At 33.4% G+C, this 26,963-nt stretch overlaps 1 protein-coding gene and 2 pseudogenes across 1 annotated transcript; all 3 read right to left on the reverse strand.

Moving 5' to 3' along the window:
• Nucleotides 1-2,515: 2,515 nt before the first annotated feature.
• LOC138856920 (uncharacterized) lies at nucleotides 2,516-7,404 on the reverse strand (annotated as a pseudogene).
• Nucleotides 7,405-8,717: 1,313 nt separating this feature from the next.
• LOC138857030 (uncharacterized) lies at nucleotides 8,718-12,457 on the reverse strand. The gene is made up of 2 exons (XM_070108414.1): nucleotides 12,154-12,457; nucleotides 8,718-12,086 (listed from the first exon to the last, which is right to left on the reverse strand). The coding sequence occupies exons 1-2, from the start codon at nucleotides 12,428-12,430 to the stop codon at nucleotides 8,755-8,757; spliced, it is 3,609 nt and encodes a 1,202-aa protein (XP_069964515.1). The 5' UTR covers nucleotides 12,431-12,457; the 3' UTR covers nucleotides 8,718-8,754.
• Nucleotides 12,458-17,978: 5,521 nt separating this feature from the next.
• On the reverse strand, nucleotides 17,979-18,893 carry LOC118682377 (uncharacterized; annotated as a pseudogene).
• Nucleotides 18,894-26,963: the final 8,070 nt, after the last annotated feature.

Consider the following 26,963-nt stretch of genomic DNA (forward strand, 5'->3'; position numbering starts at 1 on the left):
CTCCTTGCCTTTTTTTCGGCAAACTGATTTATTAAATCATTTATGGCTGATGATGATTTTAGTTTTTCTAAAGTTTCTGCCTCTATGGACAATAGTGAGATGTCTGACAGCCGTTCTTGTCCCATCGAAGTTCTTAAGTAATTTTTTATTAGTTTTAATTTTGAAAAACTTCTTTCTGCCGTTGCGGTTGTAACTGGAACGGTCAAGAATAGTTTGTGTGAAATTGCTTCTAACCGAAACACCGTTAACCCAAGCAGAGGAGTACGATTTGTTTTGACGATCTGCTAATAACCAACAGAAGTGACAGTACGGTTTGTTTAATACGTTAGAATAACATAACCATGGTCTTATAATTTTTATGCCTGGCTGATTGAAATATGAATAATAATAAGCCGAAAAAGGTCGGTTATTTTCTGAAACTTTTGGAAATGGTCCTTGTGGTTTAAATGGACCTAATTTAAAAATTATTTTTCGTTCCCATTCAGTTAAATTGTCACCAAAATTTCCTCTATCTGATGAAATTATATTACAATCTGCAGATATATCAGAATCGTTGACTTGGGGTTCCTCGATTTCTAGATGGACATCCGATAAAGTATGTGCTTGGCTTTCTTCTATTTCCGGATGGATAATTGACGAAGAACATGCTTCAGAAGAATCTAAAAATAAACGAGTAATTGTTAAAAAATAAATACGAATGCCTTGATACTAAACTAAAAAGAGTTATATATAAATAAATAACGTTACTAAGGGTCACAGTTAGAGAGTGTTCAGTTCAGACGCAAACAGACTCTACGCGGATTGTGCTCGTACCTATTAGTAGATACTAAATCACCTGCAGCCCGTCCGTGCATTACTATACACCTGCGTGCTATTTAAACGCAGCGCGTAGTGTAGTGGCCATACAAAACGAGAACCCGAAAGCGAGTCTGCACATCTGAAGTTCGGACTGATAGACAAACAACAAAACAAATCGATCCTATAGATAAGTTAGAATTTTGTTTTTTTTTTAATCAAGGCACGGAACCCTAAAAACAGTATAATTGTGAAAATCGAGGAGGGAGACCACTTTTTGTGACGCACAGATGGACAGACCGAAATTAAAAGATTTCCTTGTTTATCACCCTAATAAATGGGTTGGGTAGTACTGACCTTTCCAATCTAAATCACTCACAGTATCTTGTCTCTGAAAAAATGAAGAATTTTGGGCACTTTTTTTATAACCTCGTCCCTTTTCTGTTTAATTTTTCTTTTCTCAGCGCCGCTGGGATAATCTCTTTTCCTTTCACTCATTTCTTTTACAAATCGCTACTAATACTGCTAAACCAGAAGAACATTATTGTTTGTACTGAATTACAATGTAATGGACATTTATATAAAGCGCGTAAATAAACAGTGCACTGCACTCCGTGGTTTAACATCCAATGCAAAGTACAGCAACGTACACGTACATCGCGATATCGATGAAGGACTCCCGGGGACTCCCCGCTGAGTTGAAGATGAAGTAAGTAAAACGGGGAAGTCCCGCAGCCCGCCATAACGATGTAGAGTGTTTTGAACGCACGCTTAAGGCGGGAAAAAAAGGAATTGCTTAGAATTTTGTCATTTGTAAAATAAAATAAATTAGAAAGTTTTTATTCTTTTTCCTTACACACTTTGGCCACGGGGGCCCCGTATAATTAATACGGCAAATACGGCGGTAGCTACGCCCCTGCTTCCTGCGGTTGTGCTGAGGTTGTTGGTTGTTGCTGGTTTGACTCTTTGCGTTGAAATTTTGAGTTACTGCTCATAAAACCGTGTAATACTTTCTGTGTACAGAAAATGGTTGCCTCATCAATAGTGTCATCTCTTGCCTCTCCGGTCTTGAGACATACCGATCGCTCAATTTTTTTAATATGCACCTTGCATTCCCTAATCAAGGAGCTTTGTGGTAGTACTTCCGATTTAGCTGTTGCTTTTTAAAATTAAAAACACGTGTATTAATTATATATAGAAATCCTTACTTTTTGTTCAATTGTTTCCAAATTACCAGTAATAAGTGCTTGATTGGCAGCTATCGTCACATGTCCATTTTCCAACGAGCCCATTTTATCGAATTTGTTTGTACTGGAGGTGGCACATTCTCCTTACATTCTAAAGGCGTTGATGTTGTTGCTATTGTTGTTTTATATATTTTTTTTTTGGTATCATTAATTGATAATCTGAAATAGATATGTAATATTATTGATTGTATACGAGTATCTCATATTTATGTTTTGCTTACCATTTAGCTCTTGGCTCTCAAATATAGAATCGCCAAACATATTGCTTGTATTTAAGCTAATGTGAAGATACAAATTTTATTAAATTAATGTGTTTTATATCGTTGAAACAGAATGTGCGGGTTGTAAAATCATTACTTAAATTACTAGCCAAAACAATTCCCAGACTGTTGGCAGACTCAAAATATGTCTCAAAATAGTTCTCTATTTTCTTAAAAGCGTTACATATATATTTATTCGCTTTGGTTGAGGTGTTAGTGCTTATATGGGTCCAAACTAAAACAAAAAGAATCCTTTTCTTTAATGGGATTAATTTCAAATTTTCCTATTTTCGAGGCCATATTGAAATCGTCGCAAAATGTATGCCATTCATTGAGACGTAAGAATATTTGTTGCAAAATTTTGTTTGGTTTATTAACAATTCTTTTAAGAAACTGCATATAATTTTCAAACGTATATGCTGGAAAGGAATCTAATGGACCAAACTATTTGACACATTCCGACAAATGGAGCAAACCATGTATATTAAAGCTAACCAACTCATCTCCATATATGCTCCCAAATAATTTACAAAATAATTTAAAACTTCTTGAGCTGTATCTGCCTCAACTCTATAGGACCTTTCACATGAAAGAAGTCTTATGGCGCTATGTAACAGCAAAAAATGATAGTATAAATCTCTATTAACACAATCTTTTAAAAGATATATTCCAGTGTATAAAAAAATGGCCTAAACTCAGTAGATTTCCAATGATTTATTTCATCTAAGCTTCTAACTATACGACCAAATTCTAAGGGAATAAATTGAGCAATATAATTAATTTTTTCATTAATCTTTTTTATATCACTTTTTTTAACTAGCAACTTTAGTAGTTGTTTAGTGACTCCCAGATCAACTAAATGCATAGAGTCTAAAGGAAATTGTGAAATCATTCCGAAACCGGACTCCTCCATAATGCTTTTTTTTGTTTTAAAATCATCGATATGATGAGATGGACTAGTTAAACCTGTCCTATGTGAACCAACCTGCTTTGAGAAACATACTCTTCTGTATTTGTATGTTCCTTCCTGACAACATTTAGGGCAACCATGTTCACCATTATGTGAAAAAACACTTGTAACAAAAGCTGTAGTATCGCATGAAAATAAGCGAACATTAAATTTTTTTAAACTTTGGTTTTGACCAACTTTAATTCCGTTTTCCTTTAAAAGCCTTACTTCCGCACAAAAATTTGCCATAAAAGAATTGGTATTATCCGGTTTTTCAAAACCAGAAAAACAAGCAATCATAAATGGTGTTACATTTGGTAAGTTTGAAATAGCCCCGAGTATGGGCCACAAAACTCGGTTAGAACCTATATCAAGCAATATTTCTTCCAAATTTTTAAAAATGTTTGCGGTGTTATAAAGAAAATATTTTTGTATACCTATATAAAGGTATTCGTCATTAGACATAGTCTCAACGTTAACCGTTTGCCTGTTTGTATTTAAAAGAGTTTTTGCTGAAAGTGGAAAATCTTTAAGAAAGGAGATCTTACGCAAAGTTTTCAATAAATTCTCTAAAGTATTTTGAGGGACATTATTTCTAATAGCCCATAACCTAATTTCACTCGCTTTCGTCTCAGATTCTACTTTGTTATCTGAAGACCAAATATCTCGTTAGGATGATGAAGCTAAAATATCAAGTAGTAAAAACATCATCCGTAAGTTCACAATTCACTATTGCAACACTATCGTTCTCTTCACAGTTTTTCGTAACACTTTTAATTTTCTTTTTAAGTTCATTGTTCAGCACTGCTCTGTCAACTTTCCCGCACATTCCTGAAAGTTTTTATATTTTTTTTATTTTGGATTCGAAAATCCTTTTTTCTTTATTTAAATAGTTTTGAAATGTCCTTTTTTTCATTTTAACTTATCTTAAATTACTTAATAAATTATATATTTTATTAATTTTCACTCAAAATTAACGCGCAACACTTTTCGTTCGTGGCAAGAATAACAGTAAAAATTGTTTTGCGCAGTTGTTGAGAAACTTATATGGAATTTCATGCGTCTCTTTTTGACAGGGTTGCTTTTACGCAAAGAGATAAGTGTTGAAAAATGATGATTAGTGTTGATAAGAGTTTTTTTTTGACAATTGTCAGCACTAACAGTCATTTTACTCTTCATTTGACTGTCAGTAGTGACAGTACTAAAGCATTCAGCTATTTCATTCGTACACATGCAAGCAATATAATTCGAAGATGTCACTGTTTAACAATACCAGTGACGGTCATATTGGTGAACCCATTAGCAGTTTCTTGTAGGGATGTTTCATTGTGTTATGTTGTGTTGTATAATGTTGTACGGTGGGTTGTGTTCTTAGGTGCAAAATGTCGCGGGATCAGAAGTCGCATGAACAACGTTTGAATAAAATATTTACTATCGATACATTATGAAGTAATAAGAGAGGAAAGAATTATTTATTTAAAAATTAAAAAAAATGTCTTTGTGCGCAACTTAATGCTCGAAATGGATGAACAAGTCATTACTCCTTTATTACTCGATTTTGGTATTAATCCATAAATATTTTTACTGCGTAGGATTGGTTACTTGTAAGGACATGAATTAATCCGACATACGTGAAGGTATAAACGTAGTATGGGATGGTTCTTATTCAAATATCCAGTAAAATATGACAACCATGCGCAGTTTTCACAGCATGCAATTGTTTGACTATGCGCAATAATTAAATTTTATTTTCGGACAAAACGCCACAACAACCCTTTTGGTCTTCAAATGCGAAATAATTTGACAGCGTTATTTGCTTCCTAGAAGTTTTATTAATTCAGTGAACATATACATATGAGGTGTGTGTTCAAAGGAAAAGGTGAAATTTGAATTTTTTTGAAAAGTACATATTTATTCATCAATATCTATTTTGTTCCCTTCAAAGTAAACCCTCTCGGATATAATACACTTGTGCCAGTGCTTTTTTCAATCCTTAAAGTACTTCTGAAATACGCTTTTCGGTATGGCCATCGGCTCTTTCTTCGATTCTGACTTGATCTCATCAATTGTGGCAAAACGCTTTCCTTTCATTGGTTTCTTCAGTTTTGGGATTAGAAAAAAGTCGCAGGGAGCCAAATCTGGTGAATACGGTGTTTGATACATGATTACGGTTTTGATTTGAGCCGTATTGCTTCACGCAAACGTTGCATAACTTCTTTGTGGTATTCCTTATTAACTGTACGACCTTTTGGCAAGAACTCATGTTCCCCCACACCTTGTAATCAAAGAAAACAGTGGAAAAAGAGTTCACCTTTTCCTTTGAACACACCTCGTATGTATGTATTTGCGTAAAAAAGTAATAAATAAAATAATATAAGATTAGAATTAAAAGGAATAATTTATTTAAATGTTTGTCCAGGACATCCTTAAGTTTTTGTATTGGCTGATTTGGTATCTCGGCTATTTGGTGTTTTTCACGCTCTTCTTGAAGTGGTTCAATTGAATGAACATCTGGTTTTTATTAGCAAAAAACTGAATCAGATACAATTTGACATCATCATCATTTTTGAAGCCAGTAGCAACAACAATTTAAATAGAAGCTTTTTTAAAAATAAAAAAGCCCCCAAGAGGGCATAAATAAAAATCCTTCTCAACACTTTACAGAAATATTGAAAATATACCCACCCCTTTGGTAAATTTCATACGCTTAAACTTTTGCAAATTGTTAGTTATACTATGTTCGCACCGAATGGAAATCCTCTTGAAAACACAATTTGTGGATTGTGGAATGCCATCTCCTCCTCTCAATAGCTCTGCGTACGTCTTTCTCCAATCAGTGGATAGTTCTGAGTTTAAAAATGCAAATGTAAATTAACAGTACTGACATATCAAATGTGAGTGTATTGGTGAACCATCAGCAGTTTCTTGTAGGGTACGTTTAGGCCAATTATGGAATGTAAACAAATTGTCAACTGACATTTAGGGCTGGCAAAATATGTCTTCTAATAATATCGATTAAATTAGAGCAGGCACCGATTATAATGAGTGGAATGTAAGTTTTCAAGGGGTTTTCAGCGAAAACTGGGTTTTGACAGATTTTGTATGGATGAAAACACAAGTTTTCGCATGAAAACCTCTTTTGTCTATGAAAACACAAATTTTGTGTCGGTGCGAACATAGTATTAGATTATCTGTTGATACATATTTTAAAACAGGTTCATTATTCATATCCATTTGACGAATGTGATGATATTTGATGTCAATATGTTGTGCTACAAACGTAATACGTTGGATTCTTTACTAAACATTGGGTCGTATTAATAAAAAATTAGTTCGCTCCAAATTCAAGCAATTGCTAAGACTTTGAGCATTTTCTAAGTTTCATACGATAGAAAACTTATTTCATGCTATATTCGTATGTTCGTTCCACTTAGTAAATGAGTAATCACACCGTATTTAATTTCGTGGATCAAAATAAAATGAGTTATTTATTTTATTTAAAAATAGATTTATAAACGATTATTAGTTATATTTAATTTAATTGAATGAAAATGAATGTGAGAGTACAATATAAAAAGTTAATAAAAAAAACTCTCGTTTGAACTAACACGTCGTACGTCTCGTTTTAACCCTTTCACTCCCACATAAATATCCGAAAATCATCCCGCATATTCTTTGCGTTTAATTCTTTAGTTTTCGCACTGCCCGATCAGTAAGTCATTATTGTTTTGTTAACTAGCATGGTTAATTTCTCATTATCTTTATTATAATATTCGTTAATTTAAAATTGAAAAATGGCCTCAAAATTAAGTACCATTCCGTGGTTAAATAATATATCATTAGCATCGTGTGTAACTTTATTCCTCATTTTTGTTAATGCAGCAAAATATCTACGGCTGCCCCTTACATAAGTTAACTTATTTAATATTTTATTTTTCTTCATGAATGGGTACTTATCCTTTTAATAACCGAATTAAAAGTGAAACCTAATTCTAAGCTTATAATAATCACCAACTCAATATTCTCGGCGACGGCAGCGCGGGACGTCGTTAGCGACGCACACTGTTAGTGTCGTGCTAGTAGCGTCATTGAATTCCTTTAATTGTAGTTTGACATTCTTGTAGTGGGTAGCGGTAAAGGTGGCGTGATACATTTTGTCAAATTTTATACCTGAATTCCTGATTATTAAGCATAGCACAGTACACTGTGTAACAAATTTTTTATTTTGTTAATCCTTTCTTCTTAGTTTCGAATGTCCGCGTTCGACAACCAAGTGCTTGGAAAGTTTTATTTGGGAGAGTTCAACGTAAGGAGTACTATGACTAAGCTCTAGCTTCTTATTTGGTACCGCAAGCTTTTATTTATAAAAATGTTCCATTGAACGACATAGTGTCATATTTTATATAATGATTAACTTCATTCCTCAGATCGTTGCTAGGTACTATTTATTTGCCTCTGCGCAATTAAGTGGTGTATTTTTAAATAGTGTATTTCTTAATTAGTTATGTACATAGGTATACATGATTTAATACTTAATATATTTAAACTATTGGAAAAAAAAATAATTTTACAATTCATTTTAATTTTTACAAGTGGTCCTTACTCTAAATGTGTCTTAATTTTTTAAAGTATATGAAGTTACAAAACAAACATATTCTTTTTATAATTTTCGTAATGTTATGAACTTTTTATTTAAGACAGTTTTTAATTAAATTTTTATGAACAGTTTTACCTGATTTGGTGAGGACAGTACTGTTAAAGTTTTTGGCGACTATTTCTTCTTTATATCGTTGAGTTAGTTTATTTTAAATATTGAACTGTTAATATTAATATCTAAATGTATTTTATTCAGTTAATTTTAATAAATTATATATTTTTATTCTATTGGTTATAAATTTTTAGATATTTTTATTTTATTTTATTTACTATAAATTTTGTTATATTATGTTTTTTGGTTTGCTTGGTATACCGATCTCTGGAGGGTCCCCCCGAAGGTGGTGAATCGCGGCCTTTTGATTGTTCTTAAGTCAGCGAGGGCTATATGAGCCTCGAAATAGTTAAAATTCCTTTCTATTATATCCGATCTCTGGAGGGTCCCCCCCAAGGTGGTGAATCGCAGAGATACTTATTTTAAGTGTTTATTATAAGGACTTGAGGTCCCCTTTTTATTTAAATTTGCTTTTATTTTGTATATAATTTAAATATAATTATGCTATTTTATTTAATTATTAGAATTATTTTATAGAATTTTACTATAGTTAGTTATTTAAGTTTGCTTTTATTTTATATTGAACTAGCTGACCCGACAGACTTCGTCCTGTCAAAAAGATTTGTAATTTCGCATTTTTTTCGCCCACGTATTTTAAAAAATTCTCCTGAACAGAACCGTCACCCTGGTGATAGGGCGTTGTGAATAAAAAATAATTAAATAAAACATATATAAGGATTTAAAAATAAGTAATCGCTTTATTGTTAATCATGTGAATCATAATTATTATTATTATCATTGTAGTGCCTTGTGGTATACGATGTTTTTTGTTTGATTACCTGGCGCATAGATAAACAAATCTGATGGTTTTCCAACACGGGAACAGGCAACATACAATTGACCATGTGAGAAACATGGGTTTTCTAGATTAATACCACAAACACTTAATGATTGCCCCTGGGACTTGTTTATAGTCATAGCAAAAGCAAGCCGCACTGGAAACTGTAGTCGTTTAAACTCAAATGGCACATCAGTCGGAATCATTGGGATGCGCGGTATAAGAACATCTTCTCCTTTATACTTTCCTTTGAGTATAGTTGCTTCTATCACATTGTTTAGTAATTTTTTTATCGCTAACCGTGTACCGTTGCAAAGACGCGGTTGGTTGATATTTCGCAACATTATAACCACCGATCCAACCTTTAATTGAAGATTGTGAGGTGGCAATCCTGGCAAATCCAGCGAGTTTAAAAATTCCGGTGGATAGTTGACTACATCATCTTGATTAGTAGCCGAATCAACTGATATATATATCTTCAATTCGCCTGTAATTTGTTCTTGAATTTTGAAATTTAATTCATTTACATCTATGTTTTTTGCAGCCAGTATAGCTCGTTCGCTCAACCAATCATGGTTTCTGTAATTTTGAGAAACATCTGGAAACACCTTCTGAATAAGTTCATCTTTTGATCGAGTTAACTGACAAAAACTTTGAGGAAAGTTAATGCAGCCAGTCAACATGTCTATAGGAAATTTGCCATTACCAATGTCAATGAGTTGTTTAGAGAATATGTTTCCAGATTGGTCATTTTGCAATTCGACACGCATATTCTTACTTAAATGAAGTACTTTGACATGTTTCCACAAATTGGAGGACTTTAGACATGCATTGAGTTCATCAGCTGGCGTTGATCGTGGAATCACTGGCAATGTTTGACGAAAATCTCCTGCTAATAAAATCATTGCACCACCAAATCGGTTATTATTGCTCCGTAGATCTTTTAAGGTTCTGTCTAAAGCCTCCAAAGATTTTTTATGTGCCATCGTGCATTCATCCCAAACAATCAATTTACATTGCTGCAAAACCTTTGCCATTGCAGAGTTCTTCGAAACGTTGCAGGTTGGAGTTTCATTGCTTTGCATATTTAATGGCAATTTTAGTGCTGAATGGGCTGTTCGACCACCTTCAAGCAAAGTTGCTGCGATTCCCGACGAAGCGAGTGCAAGTGCAATTTTATTTTGTGAGCGAATTGTTGCTAATATTAATGAAATCAAAAAAGTTTTTCCTGTACCACCAGGTGCATCTAAGAAGTAAATGCCTCCAGTTTCATCATTTGTTACTTTCATAAGAGTTTCAAATACATACTTCTGTTGTTCATTTAACAGTGGAAGATTTGTTTGAATTAATTCTTTCAAAGAGTTGAGATCATACAGTTTTTCTCGATGCAGCTCTTGGTTAAAAGCGTCATGCATTGGACGATTGGGCGCGGTCAGGCCTAATTGAATTAATAGTTTGTTTGACATTATCAAGCACATGTCCTCAATTGAAATCAATACTTCATTGTAAATTTCTTCACTGATTTGTATATTTGGATTTCCCATTCTATTCCGTATTTGATACAAAATATCATCACACATATAATCTTTGTACTTGATCCACAAATCAATTGGGTTTGATGGGAAGCATGTAGATATGATTATAGAAAACAATGTTCGTATTTGGTGAGCGTGTGATGATATTACAGCATCATTGAGAGTTTGATCCCAATGAGCGTCATTTTCAAGCAATTGCAAACGTTGACAGGCTTCTCTGTAGGATCCACACAATTCACCATCAACAGTTCGTAACTGTTGGAATGATGTTGGGCCACGTACATTGACTAATAGCAGTCGTAAGTAAAAACATTCATCATTGCTTGGATGTACTGAATAAATCCGGCCAATCGCATCGGTGGAATATACATCTGTATATCCTGGAACTGGTTTTCCTTGTTTCCGTCGTATAAATCTCCTTGAGGATTGATTCCAGGTATAATATTTTGGCATTTCAGAATATAGCAATGTTTGTGCGAAATAATCGTTTTGGCATGTCTCAAAAAAACTGGTTAATGTAGTAGATGGTGGCTGAGCAGCTCTTTGTACTGCGTTCTGTGCTGTAAAATACACTCTTTGTCCGTTTTCTAAATGCACAGCTAAGTGAACAACAGAAGGGTGTCTCTCATGAATAGGAAAAGAAAATATTCGCCAAACTGCTTCATTACTACTGACGTAGCGGCCCATTTGGTATTGGGTAACTTCATCATTGGAATTCTCTGCACCAATTCCAATCACAGCCATATCACTCCCTTTGGTTACATATTTGCAAATGTATTTAATAGATTTCACTGAATGGCAAGATTCAACGTTGATGTGTGCTTTGAATGTCTTTGATAAAATGGGTGAATATGGAACAATCCAACGATTATCTATTTCAATATCTTGTTGATTTAATTTGACAATTGTTGATTTTCCATTGTCTGCTGTCGATCTGCGACGATACAATGGATAACCGTCATTACCAGTAATTGTTTCCGATATTAATGTCCGTGGATATCGTTTTGAACATTTACCATCCATCATACACGGTGAATTTTGATTAAGAGTTCCACAGGGACCATGTATCATGTTTTTGATAACTACCTCATGCAATCCAGGATCTACTTGTACATTAGGGATTTCAGCTGATATCACTGCATCAACTTCATTTGGCCTTATCTTTTCAACCAACCAAATCAAAATGTGTGCATGTGGCAATCCTCGTTTCTGCCACTCCACAGAATACATCCAGCAGCGTGTCTCACCAAACACATTATGTTTTACGATGAAATCCATTAAAGATTTCAACTTTTGTCTAAAGACTCTGGCTGTAATATCATGACGATCAATGGGTGATTGCCCAGGGAATAACTCCTGCTTGATTTCTATCCATTGTGGATTGCATGTAAATGTGATGAACAAATCTGCTGTACCATAATGACGAACATACGACATGGCATCTTGAGCATATTCGTGCATATGCCGAGGGCTTCCGATGTATGTTGCTGGAAGAATAGTCATCCGACCGACATTCTGTGCATTTCCATCAGTATTAATCGCATCTCGAAGGTGAACATACTCTTCAGATCGGAGTTTAGTTTGATTCAACCTGATGAATGTTAATCTCTCCGTTTCAATTTTAACATACATATCAACAACATATTTGTGATATAATCGCCGACATTTCAATATGTGATTATCTTCATTTTCCCGAATCATTAGGCGGTATGAATAATAGTTCATTGAACTGACTTTTTTGTTGGTTTCAGAACCTGTAAATAGATTTTATTTTAATAACATTCAAAATACATAATATAATGACTGAGATATTTTAGTTACCTGTAATGGGATTTATCATTTTTATTGAGAAATCGTAGCCATCTTCACCTTGCCAAAATATAATGGGATATTGCAGTGCATCATATGAGCGGTGTGTTTCCTTTATACGTTGTAATTGATCATTCCGACGATGTAAAACAATATCACGGGATTCCAAGTTTTCTCCAACTACAACGATAGCAACTTCATCAATAGTTGGTGCATTAAAACGTCTTGTATGTTGACCTGCAGGTGTTTTATCAGCTCTGATTACAATTTTGTGATTATCGGATGGCATCAGATCCAAGGCAGTTTTAAACAATATAATCAATTGATTGTGTTGATGAAAAAAAGGTTGTAATTGTTCTACAATAGACCTCTTTACTAAATTGTTATGTGCACAACGCAGATCAATTTCTTGTGATGAATTGCCCATAAAATAAATTTGCAGAAATTTGTTGTCGTTATCTGACACTGGTAACAGTGAACCTGCTCTGTGATATATTTGCCCTTGTATCTGTAAATAAAAAAAAAATATTATGGTGTGGTATAAATTAATGGATTGGATGTATATATTTAGTTTTAACTAATATCTATTAAATATAAAATATAATAAAAGTGTCACTGAAACTAAATCCCCATATAATATGATGACTAAGTGATATATAAGTGATTAAGAAATTGAAGATTAGTGACACATCTTAACTTTGGTGCCAAAAAATTTTGTTCGCTAAAATAATTATGAGTAACTGCTATAATACATACCTTGAAAGTTGGCATAAAATTTTCCCGAACTACATTTGTTGCCCCAAATGAAGTCATTTCAAAGCAATTGTTATATTGTTGGATATGTGTCAAAAAGTGTATAGAATCTGTTCCTATTCCTGAAACCAATGAGTACAATGGTTCTGGTGGTGGATCCAATGGTATCAATTTCACTTTACCATTTGCGCAACACAATCCATTGGCTTCGTTTTTGTATTTTAATGCCTTACAGTGTGAGCAAACCGAGTTCATAGAACCAATAACAACACATTGGTAGTTACTGTAGTCAATTGACACATCGTAACTGAAAGCAGCTCGATTCAAACTTGCGCGATTATTAGTTGAATGTCGGCTCGCGCTTCACGCGTTTGTGATATCCGAATTCTTTCACGTTCATTTCCGTCGTCACGTTCTTGTGCAGTACGATTAGATCGGTAATTAGCTTGGTTTGTAGCATTTCTGGTTCTTCTACCTAAATTGCTTCGTCTTATAGGAGGCATATCAAATATAAATTATTTTTTCACTAATCACGAACTAAACAAACACTAACTAAGTAAACACTCTGCACAAAAAACTATATACGAATTTGTTTCGTGTATCAGTCGTCAAAAGCAAACTCAGTAGATTAGGTAACAGACAACTTTTTTCTTTTTAAATTTTATATGACTTGAAGTCAAATCCTTTTAAGCCGTACTTAAAATTTGGATATTAAAAATAATAAAACACTGTTGGTCCGCGAGTTTCGGAACGCCACATTAAACTCCTCCAACTATATATTTTGAGCTCCAACGCACACACGCACATTGTTTTGATAGATATGATCTTTGACGTTAGGAACACACCTACATTGCTTAGACAACAGTGAGTGCTTGTAATTTAATATGAACTTTATACCATAGCAATAAAGCTCAAATTGACTACGTTTTAGTTACAAATCATTTGTATGGGAAAAAGAAAAGGGCTATTTTTAGGGTTTTTCCAGCAATAATTCTAATTTTTATCGCCGTAAAAACCATCCTTGAACTTCAACGAAAATTTAAAAAAAAGATTTAGCTAAATTGGTCCAGGCGTTGTTGAGTTATGCGCTTACCAACACATTTTGCGATTCATTTTTATATTATAGATTTAAGTATGCATATAATAATGGTCTTTGCGTTGCAAGTCTATTTTATTTTTATTTGATAAATAAAATATTTGTTTTCTTCTACAAATCGTGGTTTATTGAGCTGCAAGGGAAGAATAAGTTCTTTATGAAAATAGCGAGATACTTAACTTCCTCTAAGGAAGTTGGATCCTTGCTGTGGCTGTTGAATTCGTTGTCCTTTCTTAGTCCTTTATCCTTGGCACCTTCAGTTGGTTATCACTGGTCACTGGTTGTCACTTGTCACTTTAGACATTACAAATCAACTGTCTCGTATAATGTCAAGCCGTGGCTTTTATACTTTCTTCTATCCTTAATTTGATCTCCTTGTTGTTGCACAACTTTACTTGCTGGCAAAACATCAAAAGAATATACAGTGGACCCCCGGTAGTCCGACAATCATTTTGCAGGGCAGTGTCAAACTATTGTATTTATTTGTAGGATTGTAGAGTACTGCCTAAGACCCCCTATAGTCCGATTTTTTTTACAAAAGAGTACCTTGTAATCCGACAAATTATAAATCCAATGATGATTCTTTATAATAAATACATATATGTAATGTACTCTGAAGTACAAATCATACATACTTCATTATGTACATTATGTCAAATTTAGTAAATTAAACAGCACAATAGAGAGCTTACGTTTTATTATAAAATTAACGTCATTAATGCCATAAAACGTACAAAAAATATGCAATAACTTTACGTTAGGAAATAATGTGGTACAAACAAATGTACATACATACTAAAATAATCAAAAACTATGAATCAACTACATTTATGTATGTAATTTAAGAAGCATGCAAATATTCATCAATTTTTTTTTGTTTCACATTGTTGAAACGCGAGAATAAAGCTTTGTCCCTCAGTCTTCTCAAAAGTAGAAGTTCGTTGTAGGATGCACCATTTCTTCAGCCCATTGCAAACCCAGCTCAAAGGCATTCATTGCATCTTGTGCTTTCACTCGCGGAGTAGTTGCAATTACTTCGTCATCATCTTCCTGATTTATTGGTGTAGAAATCTCTTTTATAATCTCTTCGTCAGACATTTCATAAAAAATATTTTCCTCTTTATCCATTCCACGGCACCAGGTTTCCAAATTTTCCGGACTTATTTGGGTTTCAGTAGCAATTTGCTCTATTAATTCCGAAGGTACACTGATTGAGAAAAATTTTGATCTTTCAACCATTTTCTAACTTCTGGTATGAAACATTCATCAAACCACTTTTTGAAAAGATCTTTTGTCATCCACGCACTTTTTTGTCCATAATAGTGTACAGGTAAATCAATGTTTTTGAATGCACGTGGTTTATTAGATTTTCCAACGACCACCATCTTTAGCGTGTGTGTACCTGCAGCGTTAGCACTTGGTAGTATGGTTACACGTTCTTTACTTACTTTTCGTCCCGGTACGGATTTTTCAGTGTAGGAAACAAAAGTTTTATTAGGTAACAAACGCCAAAAAAGCCCTGATTCGTCTGCATTGTACACCTGTGACGGGTTAAGATTTAAATCTTTCACCTTTTGCAAAAATCTTAAATGGCTCTATGCAGGTGGCATCATTAGAAAGTTTCTCTCCTGTTATGGTCATTAAACGTATGCCATGACGACTTTTGAAACGTTCTAGCCATCCCTTACTAGCCACAAAATCATCTTTTTTTTTTTATTTCTTTATAAAAATATTTAGCTTTCATTGCCAACATGGATCCCGAAATGGGCGCATGCCTATTTCTTTCCTGAAGAAACCACATGTATAAAGCTTCTTCCACTTCTGGATGTTCAGCTTTCTTGAGTGTCTGTCTCTTGCCTGGCCCACCGTCAGTAGTTGACACAAACTGTTTAACCTTCTCGTGGTTTTTTTTGATGTCATAAATTGTAGATCGGCCTACCCCGTATTCACTTGCTAAACTACTGAAAGATTCATTACTATTTAGGCGGTCTAAAATATCACATTTTTCTTTAATTGTCAGTGTTTTGTGCTTTCGCTTTTGAGCTTGTGACGACATTACTAGGTACGTATATCTACGTAATACACAATGAATAAACAGTAAACAATGAACACACGCTGGGCGCACGCACCACTCTTCATCGGCTGTAGTCAAATTCAAACTAAGCAATCGGAATCAAAACAATACCCTACGCGTCGAGCACAATAATGATGGTCCGTACAAGTTGTAACTTGTTCAATCATGCATTAGCGAAATATGTATGTCGGATTACAGGGGGTGCCGGATTAGACAGGGGCCGGATTACCGGGGGTCCACTGTATTCCTAAGAATGATTTTATTTCCTTTTCTGTAGTTGGCAATTTGATTTTCTCGATTATCAAATCAAATCTGTTTCTTTCTTAAAAATGAGCATTTATCAATTTGAATTTTTAAATTATATTCCCGTAATTTGTTAAATATTTTCTGAATCGAAATTATATGTTCCTGTAGACTTGTACCGAATATTAATATATCATCAAGATATACTACACAAATATTATTCATAAATGGTTGTAAAACATGATTCATCATCGTTTGAAAAGTTGCTGGCTCATTTTTTAATCCAAAAGGCATTCGAACGTATTCATAGTGTCCGTATTCTGTTGAAAATGCTGTCTTGTGTCTATCTTTTGGATTTACTAAAATTTGATGAAATCCTTTCGCTAAATCCAATATGTTGTGAAATATTGAGCTTTTCCCAATTTATCAAAAATACTTTCTATATTTGGTATAGGAAATTTGTCTTCAATTGTGATTTCGTTTAATCTACGATAATCAATTACTATTCTCCATTTTTGGATTCCTGAATTGTTCATTTTCTTTGGTACTATCCATAATGGTGCATTATATGGTGAACAACTTTTTTGTATTATTCCATTCTTTTCCATTTCGGCAATTTGGTTTCTTATTTCATTTTTATGTATTTCTGGGTATCTATACAACTTCGTATATATTGGCCTATCTGTTGTTGTGTCAATATTGTGTTGAATTTCTTTCACACTTGTTAACACATCTCCTTTTCTGAAAAATAAATCTTTATTTTTATTAATAAAATTTTTTAATGACTTACTTTCTTCTGAATTCATGTTGGCGTTTTTCAATTTATTTAAGGTATCTTCTTTTTCCTTTTTTACTACTGTTAACTCCTCTGTTTCTAATATTTCGTTAATATATTCACTTGATTCATTTACATAAGAATCTTTATTATTTTCTTCATTAAATAAATCTTTTATGTCTTCATAATGATTTTCCCCGTTCATTTCTTTATTTTCACTATCTAATTTATAGTTTTTACAATTCTCATTTCTATTCTCCTTTAAATTCCTAAACTTTTTTTTTTGTCCATTCACGTTCAAAGTGTTTGTTTTGTATGAAAGTTCTATTCCTAATGGAATCATAATGTCGTTTCCTAATATTCCGTCATATTTTCTGTTATTAAAGACATTCATTACTAAAAAGGTTATTGTTTGTTTTTTATTGTCGTTAAATTCACTGAGTAACCAAGTCAAAATGTATTTCTCCACTATTTCCTGTTTTCTACCTGTTATAACATTTTTTGGTGTCTTAAATCTTCTTTCTAATACATTTGGAAAAATTCCTGGCTTAATAACTGAAGCTTCTGCGCTTGAATCTATTAATAACTTTACATTAATTCCTCCTATCGTTACTTATATCATTGGTACATTTCGTCCTAAGAGGCTGGTTTCGGAAAATTTTCTATTAATACATTATCTACTTCCATTGGTTCGACTGGCTGTCTTCTTGTTTGCCTAGTATTATTGTTTGCCCTTGAAAATTGTGTTCGCGTTTGAAAATTTTGCTGTTGTCCATTTTGTTGAAAACCTTGTTGAGCATTTTGAAAATTATTTCGTTGCGCGTTATATTGAAAATTTTGTGGATGTGCGTTTTGCTGCATGTTGTTTCTTTGCACATTATACTGTAAATTTTGCCTTATATTTCCTGACTGCCCTCTATATTCGTTAAATTGCTGATTATTTCTACTTGTGTGAACGTATCCTTTATTTGTATTGTTAAAACTTGAAACATTTTTAGATTTCTATGCTTATTATCAAACCGTGTCCAATTATTTTGTTCTAATAATCGGTATGCTTCGAATAATGTTTTTATATTACGTGATATTATAATGCTCGCTGCATTGATTGGTATTTTTTCTTTAAACAAATTTAAAATTGATCCTTCATTACTTTTTGGGGTTCTATCTATTGATCTTTCTGTCAATAGATGATGTTTATTATTCATTCGCGTTAGTATATTTGATAATTCGTTATACGTCTGCGTTATGTTTTTGTGAACTACTTTTTCTGCCTTTTCATGTAACTGTAAAAAGGTATTTCGTTCGCTGAAGTTTTCGATTAATATTCTTTTAATCTCACTCCAATTTGTCGTATCAATGCTATATCTTAATAGTGTGGTACTTGCTTTACCAATTATTTTGTATGTAACACAATAAATTTTTGCGATTGTAGAGAGTAATTACTCATACTATGTAGTAATAACTCAACTTTATTCACGAACTGAACTAACTCTGCAGTATTTTCACCATTATACTCACCCATTCTATTGATGAATTTTAGCGGGTCGAATTTAATTTCCATCGTGTTTCCTACAGGTCCTTGTTGTACTGATTGCTCTGATGTCGACATTTCTTCCTCTGTATCTATTTGTTGCTTCCTTTTCGGTATGTGATAAGGTTTCATAAAAACTTCTCGATATACACAAGTAAATTGTTCTACTTGTTTTACCGGATTCTTGTCTTAATTCACTGAAAAAAGAACTTCCTTGCTTTGTTTGGTTTACCGACTGCGCCAATAATAGTCTTTGCGTTGCAAGTCTATTTTATTTTTATTCGATAAATAAAAGATTGGTTTTCTTCTACAAATCGTGGTTTATTGAGCTGCAAGGGAAGAATAAGTTCCTAATGAAAATAGCGAGATACTTATCGGAAGTTGGTGCTGGATCCTTGCTGTGGCTGTTGAATTCGTTGTCCTTTCTTAGTCCTTTATCCTTGGCACCTTCAGTTGATTATCACTGGTCACTGGTTGTCACTTGTCACTTTAGATATTAGAAATCAACTGTCTCGTATAATGTCAAGCCGTGGCTTTTATAATTTCTTCTATTCTAAATTTGATCTCCTTGTTGTTGCACAACTTTACTTGTTGGCAAAACATCAAAAGAATATAATTGCTTAAGTGTCCAATTAACTTGGAGTCGGATTTCCTTGATGTACCGATCATATCCATTGACTACTCATCGAGTGTCGAATTACGTTATACGTACGTATGTAAGTTATCAACTTGGTGTCAAATTATGTTATGCATAAATATGTATGTATGCACACATGTTATCAGTTTGGTGTCGGGTTAACGTTATACATAAGTGTGTATGCATGCCCACATGTTATTGGTTTGGTGTCAGATTAAATAAGTATGTATGTATGCTATTAGTTTGGTGTCGGGTAATGTCCGGTGTCCGTCTTGAATATCGGATTAATACTATTTGCTATCATTTGTGGTGATATTGGATTCATTGCCGCTAATACCGATGATATGGTGGCTGATGGTGTAACTATATGGAATTTTTGTTATTTTTTTATTTTCTTTTACTGGTTTTATTACAATTGTTTTACATATTTCATTCTTTGTTATAGGTATACTTATAATGTAAATGATATTAGATTGATTTGACACAATTTTAACGTCACTTAATTTAATAGCTTCTATGACATTTAGGTATGGTACATTTTCTTTATCTAAAAATTCCTCTTATTACATTTTTTTCTTGATTTGATAGTATAAATTAATTTATTATTTCGGCCTTAGCCCATTGTATAGAATAATCAATATTTACTAATTCTTCTTTTAATATTCTTATTTTTCTTTCTATAATATTTGCTAATTCGTCTTTTAATTCGTTGCTTGATTTTACATTATTCAATATCATATTTGTTACATTAGTTAACTTATTTATTTTTTCAATAATTGACTTATTTATTATAACTTGATTATTATTATTTTCTAATACATTGTTAATCTTATCACTAATTATCTGGAAGTCCTCGTGGTCTGGTGAACCAGTTATCCACTTCCATATAGTTCCTAATGTTTCTATCGCTCTTTTAGGTCTATTAGCTTTTAATTGGGATAATAGGGATTTTACAGTTTCTATTTCGTGGGATAGGAATGGGTAAAGGGAATTATTTTTAGTTATATCGTGGGTTATCGATGTTTCAAGTTGTTCTATTATTTCGTCGTACTGATCTGGTTTTATTGAATGTATCAGTTTAAAAGTTCCTGATTGGAGTTTTGCGTTTCCTATTGCTATATTCACAATTTTGCTGTTTGTATAGTCCAGTATTTGTGTTTCTGCATTGCACAAGGCAATTAAATATAATGTGGATTGTCCTGTTTGTTTTCCACTACTGAGGTCCTGTTGTTGTCACCTTTGTTGCTGCTACTTGAGGAGCTGTGTAGGTTTCGTAGTCGCGGTACCGATATTAGCACTACATTAGTTATTATTTTTACGGCGATCGCGACTGGCAGTTGGGCGCCAGTTATTATATTTTATGTTACGTTTTGTAAAAAAAATATAATTTTTAGGCCGAAGCCGTCTTTATTGAATCAAAGTGAAACTTAGACTAATTTTTAAAATATTAACTTCTTAACATTAAACTTCTGCATCACGTTGCTGGCACAGGTGTCTTCTTGCTGACTTGGCGGAATGGATGCGCATGTACCGGCTATTGTTACGTTGATCCGGCGAGGCAGCCATGGCATCAACATTTTATAAGTATTGTTGTTGGTAATGCGCTTCCGTATCGTGGGAAACGTATAGTTCAAGCTTTTGAGCGTTAACAGCGTTAACTTACATAAGTATGTATGTAGGCTATTAGTTTGGTGTCGGCTTAATGTCCGGTGTCCGTTGTCCTGAATATATATACTGAATAAATAAAAATGTCCTGTTCGTTTAACTTACGTCTTCCACAGTCGTGTCCCCATTTTCCTCATTTTCTATTGATGACATGCCAGTCATCTGTGTTTCTTGCTCTTCCAAGAATGCTAGGTCATCAAAGTACCACAAAGATGGTACATACACTTCATCAATTCCTGCTCCAGACTTCTCACTTCGCCTTATTTTTTTTTAGCTCACGTCGATAACATCCGCGAAGTCAGTTTATTTTATACAGCAGCATATTTCTTAATTTTGTTTTTATACTCCTCGCTTTTCACTTTCCATACTTCTGGATATCTGTACCTATGTATTCAAGGCGCTTATACATGTAAAGTTTTATATGATATAGTCGTATTTATTTAAATGTTTTAATATTAATATTCCAATTACAGAGTACACTTTCTTTTTCTTACAATAATGTTCCGATTACAGAGTACACTTTATTTTTCTTACAATAATGTTCAAATTCCAGTCCTCATCTGATCTTGTTGGTTTTTCGTCCGTTAGCGTCGCGTCCAGTTCGTGGCGTCCCTTTCGTCCAGTCAGTGTTGTCGTATGTCAAATATGTTCAGTCCGCATGGTCGCATTCCTTCGTCCGCATGGTCGTATTTCTTCGTCCCACATACATAGCCTGTGTCTTCAACTTCAAAAAGGTCACCCTGCCCATAGGTAAATGCCGACTTATGGGGCTCTCATTTACAGGAATTTCTCCAGCTGGAGAACCACTGGTATGATTTAACGACATCTCGGAATAGTTTAAGTGATTAAATTATAAAACGAAGTTAGGTGATCAGCGCGGTAACGTGTAGTTGATAACTGTATTACACCGTTGAAGGAAATAGCGGCACCCGATATACGGTGGTTAAATATTTTAGTTTACCGTAATAACTGTTTCTAAAAGCGCCCGATTTACGGTGCTTAAGTTTTCAAATTTACCGTAGTAGCGCTTTCTAGAAAATCACACCACGCTTTCGCCACAAATCAAATTGAATTTAAAACACGATTTTGATGTATCGAACGTTCACTGTATAGAAAATATGTCCACTAACAATATAGTCTGATACTTTAATGTAATTTTTACTTTTTTCACGAGAAGCACACTCAGCGACAGTGGCGGGGCAAGACCTAAATTTGATGTGGGCAAGAAAGATTTCGCGAGGCCCTGTTCTATGGCGACCTGAAGACGGATTTTATAAAATAATAAAAACAATTAACACTCCCAAGTTTTTATTCATAAAAATACAAATTCGATTAATAAGTATTAATGAAAAATTACAAATCGTTAATATAAAGGTGGAGATATACATTTCTAAAAGTGTGTACTTAAAAAACATTAGATTTCTTTATTAAAGGAACAGAAATTTTCTGCTTTCAACATTACTAAATTCCTTAATTATGGTATCGTAATTCAGCCTAGATGCCAAATCTGATTCAATTGATAAAACAGCCAAAGCTGAAAGTCTTTCTTGGCTCATTGTGTTTCTCAAATAATTTTTTATTAATTTTGAAAAACTTCTTTCAGCAGAGGCTGTACTTACCGGAATTGTTAATAAAATTCGGATGACAATGTAAATATTTGGGTAAATTTCTTTCAAGCTATTTTCTGTTATGTATGACAGCAGCTGTTTCACGTCTTTAATGAAGTTGGGTAAATTCGGGATCATTGTATTGTATTCATATAATTCAAATGGTTGGAAGTCACTGCTCTCACCCACACGCAGGACGTTATGTAAATCGTTACAGTGTTTTAATATTTGCTCCCGTGGCATATTTTTTAGCGCGCTTAAATCATAGAGAAAACCATAATCTTCAAAATGTTGTTTTAAAGACGTAAATCTTAATTCCATCCTGGTTATTATAGAATCAATCATGGCGTAAAAAAAATCTGTTTGATACCGGATTTTGGGAGACTGTATAGGTTCATCGCTGCTTTCATAATCGAATATCCTTTTCTTTTTGGCTACTCTTTTATTCCTAAACTCTTTTGGCAGGTCATAACAGCTTCGCTCAGTAAATTTCCGAACATCAGACAGGGATTTCTCAAATCCAGTTTCCCGATACTCTTTTATCCATTCACAAAATGAGTGTAAATGTTCAAGAGCAATGCTTAAATGAATTTGTACTGATTGCCATAATTTACTTATTATATTAACACGCGATAATATCTCATACCACACATGTAAAGATACGATAAATTCTAAACTTAACATTTCATTTAGTATTGAATCGCAATCACTGTGAGTGTCAATTGCTCCGTTTGATTTTTTAAGTTTTCGATGCATTCAATCACTTCATCAAATTGCATGAATATGTTGTTATTAAGTCGATTTTGCACATTGCATTCTGTACATATAAGTTGTTAAATTTATAATTGCCAACCGTTATATTGACACCTGGATTTATATGATATGCTTTGCATGCTTGTGCAAGTTTAAAGTAAACTCATCACACATATGCAATGAATGCATATATCATCCTTTTTATTAACTTTTTCGAAATGTTCCCAAATTTTTGATATGGGTGCCATTTTCTTGAAAATTGTAAACCTTTTCTTAAAATTGCTTTTTCTTGCACTCTATCGAACGTTTCTTACAAAAATGACGAATTTATGAAATACATATTTTATATTTAGCTAGAATAATTCAGAATAAGAGAAGAGGAGCAAAAGTAATTAATTTGGTAATAAATTAACCATGACTTTGTCCGCACACATAGCTTGCACAATTATAAAAGGAACTGAAAATGCTTGTATATTTGGTTGCGCAATTTATATTAATTTTCGAATAGAATTAATGTGATTTTACAGAATCAAGTTCTAAAGATAAAAATGTTTGTGTTGTGACGTAATAGCGCGCGGGAGCTGTCGCATCGAATGTTGACGAAACGAATTGTTTTTGCTAATAGCTTGTATCTTTGCTTCCCTAGTAATCATGCATGCGCTTATTATTCTAACTGTAATTGATACTAACAATCCTAAAATAGTGATTCCAGAAAAGAATGTCGTTAGAAATTGCTGGTTGTTAATTATATTTGTTATGGAGTCCATGGTTGTTTCTTGTGCAATCATGCTACTCGTTGGGTCTAACTCACCTAGGAATATATAATTAAAGTTTATTATTTTAGTCTCGTTAATTGATGGTAAAGATAATCTACATACTTTGCTTGTGTCTTGCAACGTTAACTTGAACGGTTCCTGATTGCATGATATGTAATTCTGTTCAACGGTACAATTCGATTCAAATGCTATAGTTCCTTCCTTCTTGATGTTATAAGATTGCAATATAGCGTATAGTAGAATTGAGCAAGCTTCGCATGAATATATTGTTATTAAGTCGATTTTGCACATTGCATTCTGTACATATAAGTTGTTAAATTTATAATTGCCAACCATTATATTGACACCTGCATTTATATGATATGTTACCATTGCTGTATACTTGTTGCTACCTAGCAACAAGTACATGACAACTTTCGGACCTGCAGTCAACGAAGTGTTTGTTGTATGGATGTGAATTGTTCTTCAAGTCCAATTGAAGGTCTCCTATAATATCACTTTCAGGCATGTTCATACCAGCAACAGTTGTCTTATATGCATTACCATCAATTAATATTAGTCCGTTTTCATATATTATCTCTTCTTGCAAAACATTCTTAATCATCAACGGATGAACAGCATCCATAACTTCTAATGTCATTGTTGGCCTATTCACAGTAATTATATTTGTGTACGTTGTATTACCTGATGTAACTGATACTGAAACTTCCCATCCTTTCCTTACTGCCCTGTATACTGGTGATATCAATCCTACCTTCCTCATAAGAGCTTTGTACCATGTACATGAAGAGAAGATTGGTGATAACACATAGTTTCACAGCCAATAACTCCTGACAAACAGCCATATTTTACAACTTGGTCTGTCCTGTTTTCAAATAATGAATCATGTATTGAGTTGGGCATGCATCCTTGGTTCCAGCACTCACCTGTTCTTTTACAATTCCATGTGCTAGTAGTGTCAAAATAGAAACCTTGGGTGTAATACATCAAAGCATATTTTGTTATTACATTAACTGATAACAGTTTGAAACTTACAATGTTGTTGACATGATCATTGAAGCCTACTTTTGAGCCAGTTTGTAAGTTGAATTCATAAGTGTCCATATTGTAACATGAAACCTTATCACATATCTGGCCATCAGTTTGAAGGTACAACGTATCACAAGCAGAAACTTGGCCAGGGTTTGACAATAATAAGGTTGCTGTTGTAGCAGCAGTTATTGTTTCTAATAATGATATATTCGTTTTCCTGTCTTTCTTTGGTGATCTAGAATTAGTGCAAACATTGACTTCATTGACTTCTGAGACTGTTGTCTGGTTATTCGTTTTGATTTTAATAGAATCAAAATCATTCATTTCGAGATGGATGCCTAAACTTGCCTCTTGATTTTGTATTTGTGGCAGCTCTACTCTCGGATGTGGAGTAGGTGCAATAGCTTTTATTAGCTTTAACTGATCGGAGATCATAGCTTTTGTTGCTTCGTACTGGTCTAAGCAGTTTTCATAATTTGCGAAAGCCGGGGTTTTAAAATTTTGTGGTAGATCTGATGACTCAGTTTCAACTACGGCGTCATGAGCCGCTTGGAGACGAGTCCAAAAATTGTTAAGATTTTGCTTTTTTATTTCTAATAACGATTCAGAGTTGTCTTGAATCGGTGAAGATGAAAATCGAGTGCAGTATCGTGTTAATCTGTCACTCTCAGAAATGAATTTGGTAGCACAAATATCTTTGCCTTTTATTTGCTTTGGCGTAACCTGTCTTGCGCGTGTAGCTTCTTCAGGTGTAATTTGATTTTTATCCACATTCATCATTTTTTTTAGTATGTTAAAATATTTGTCAAAACGAAGTAAATTGTTTTCAATGTAAACTGTATCTTGCAATATGATTTTGTTGTGGTTTTATTTTGATTGTATTGCTTTAATTAATTTAATTATTAAAAATCGCATTTTAATAATGCTTTTTATGTCCTTATGTTGATGTATTTAGGTACACCCTAATACACGGACTTGTATGTATATATTTATGTGTTTGTGCAATTGAGAGCTCGTTGAAGAGATCAATGTGCTTTTAGTTTTTTTTTTGTGTGCGCAATCCTGCTTGTTTGTTACAAGGGGTGTTGCCGGATAATCGCCTATGAAGACTTTGGAAATATTATATAAAATTGTATATACCAATCTATGTATATGTAGGAGTTGAGGGGTAAATAATAAAACCACGTTCAACTCATTACTTAACTTTTATTTAAATATAAATTTAACTTACGCTAGAACACGTCTTATCACGTTGGATGATCAATCGACAAGAAGGAATAAGGAGATGTAACATAATGCAATTAATATTGCATATAATATAATTAATATAATATAATTTAGTTGCTGAATTCGGTGTCACCAGATTATAATAATTAAGAACAATATTAAGAATAGTTTTTTATATAAATCTTTTACAATTAGGAGTGATGCTAGTCGCTACATATACATATGTATGTATGTAAGTACGTTGTTGGTTATATTTTTTTTGTATTTTGTTTTTGATAATTTTAAATCAGTAAATTGGTTTTCACTTTACCGCAGTTAAATTACTTACGAATTTAAAGTGTATACGTTTAGAAAATATTTTAAATTTTAATTTAATTATTCCCAGTGTAGAGTAAAAAGAGATAGGCAAAATCTATGCCGTATGATTTTATGTAAACGTTCGTACGTATGTTCGCAATACGAAGAGTGCGCGGGGGCGGTACTGCCCGAAATCTGTGCATGTAATTGCTTGAATTTAGTTTCATAAGATTTTGTATTTGTTAAATTAGTGTGTTAGAATACACAAAGGTAAGCAGACAAGCAGTTTATTTATTAATTATGTACATATATATGTTACCAAACTGTTTTTGGCTTTTCCCGTAAAATAAAGCCGT

Source organism: Bactrocera oleae, chromosome 4 (assembly GCF_042242935.1).
Source record: "Bactrocera oleae isolate idBacOlea1 chromosome 4, idBacOlea1, whole genome shotgun sequence".
NCBI lineage: Eukaryota > Metazoa > Arthropoda > Insecta > Diptera > Tephritidae > Bactrocera > Bactrocera oleae.

Bases quoted from the DNA above. Each gene is read 5' to 3' on its own strand.
- LOC138857030 (XM_070108414.1), bottom strand. From the start codon at position 12,430: ATGCCATCCGATAATCACAAAATTGTAATCAGAGCTGATAAAACACCT. The intron at 12,087-12,153 runs GTAACTAAAATA...ATCTATTTACAG, and splicing joins AATGATAAATCCCATTACAG to GTTCTGAAACCAACAAAAAA.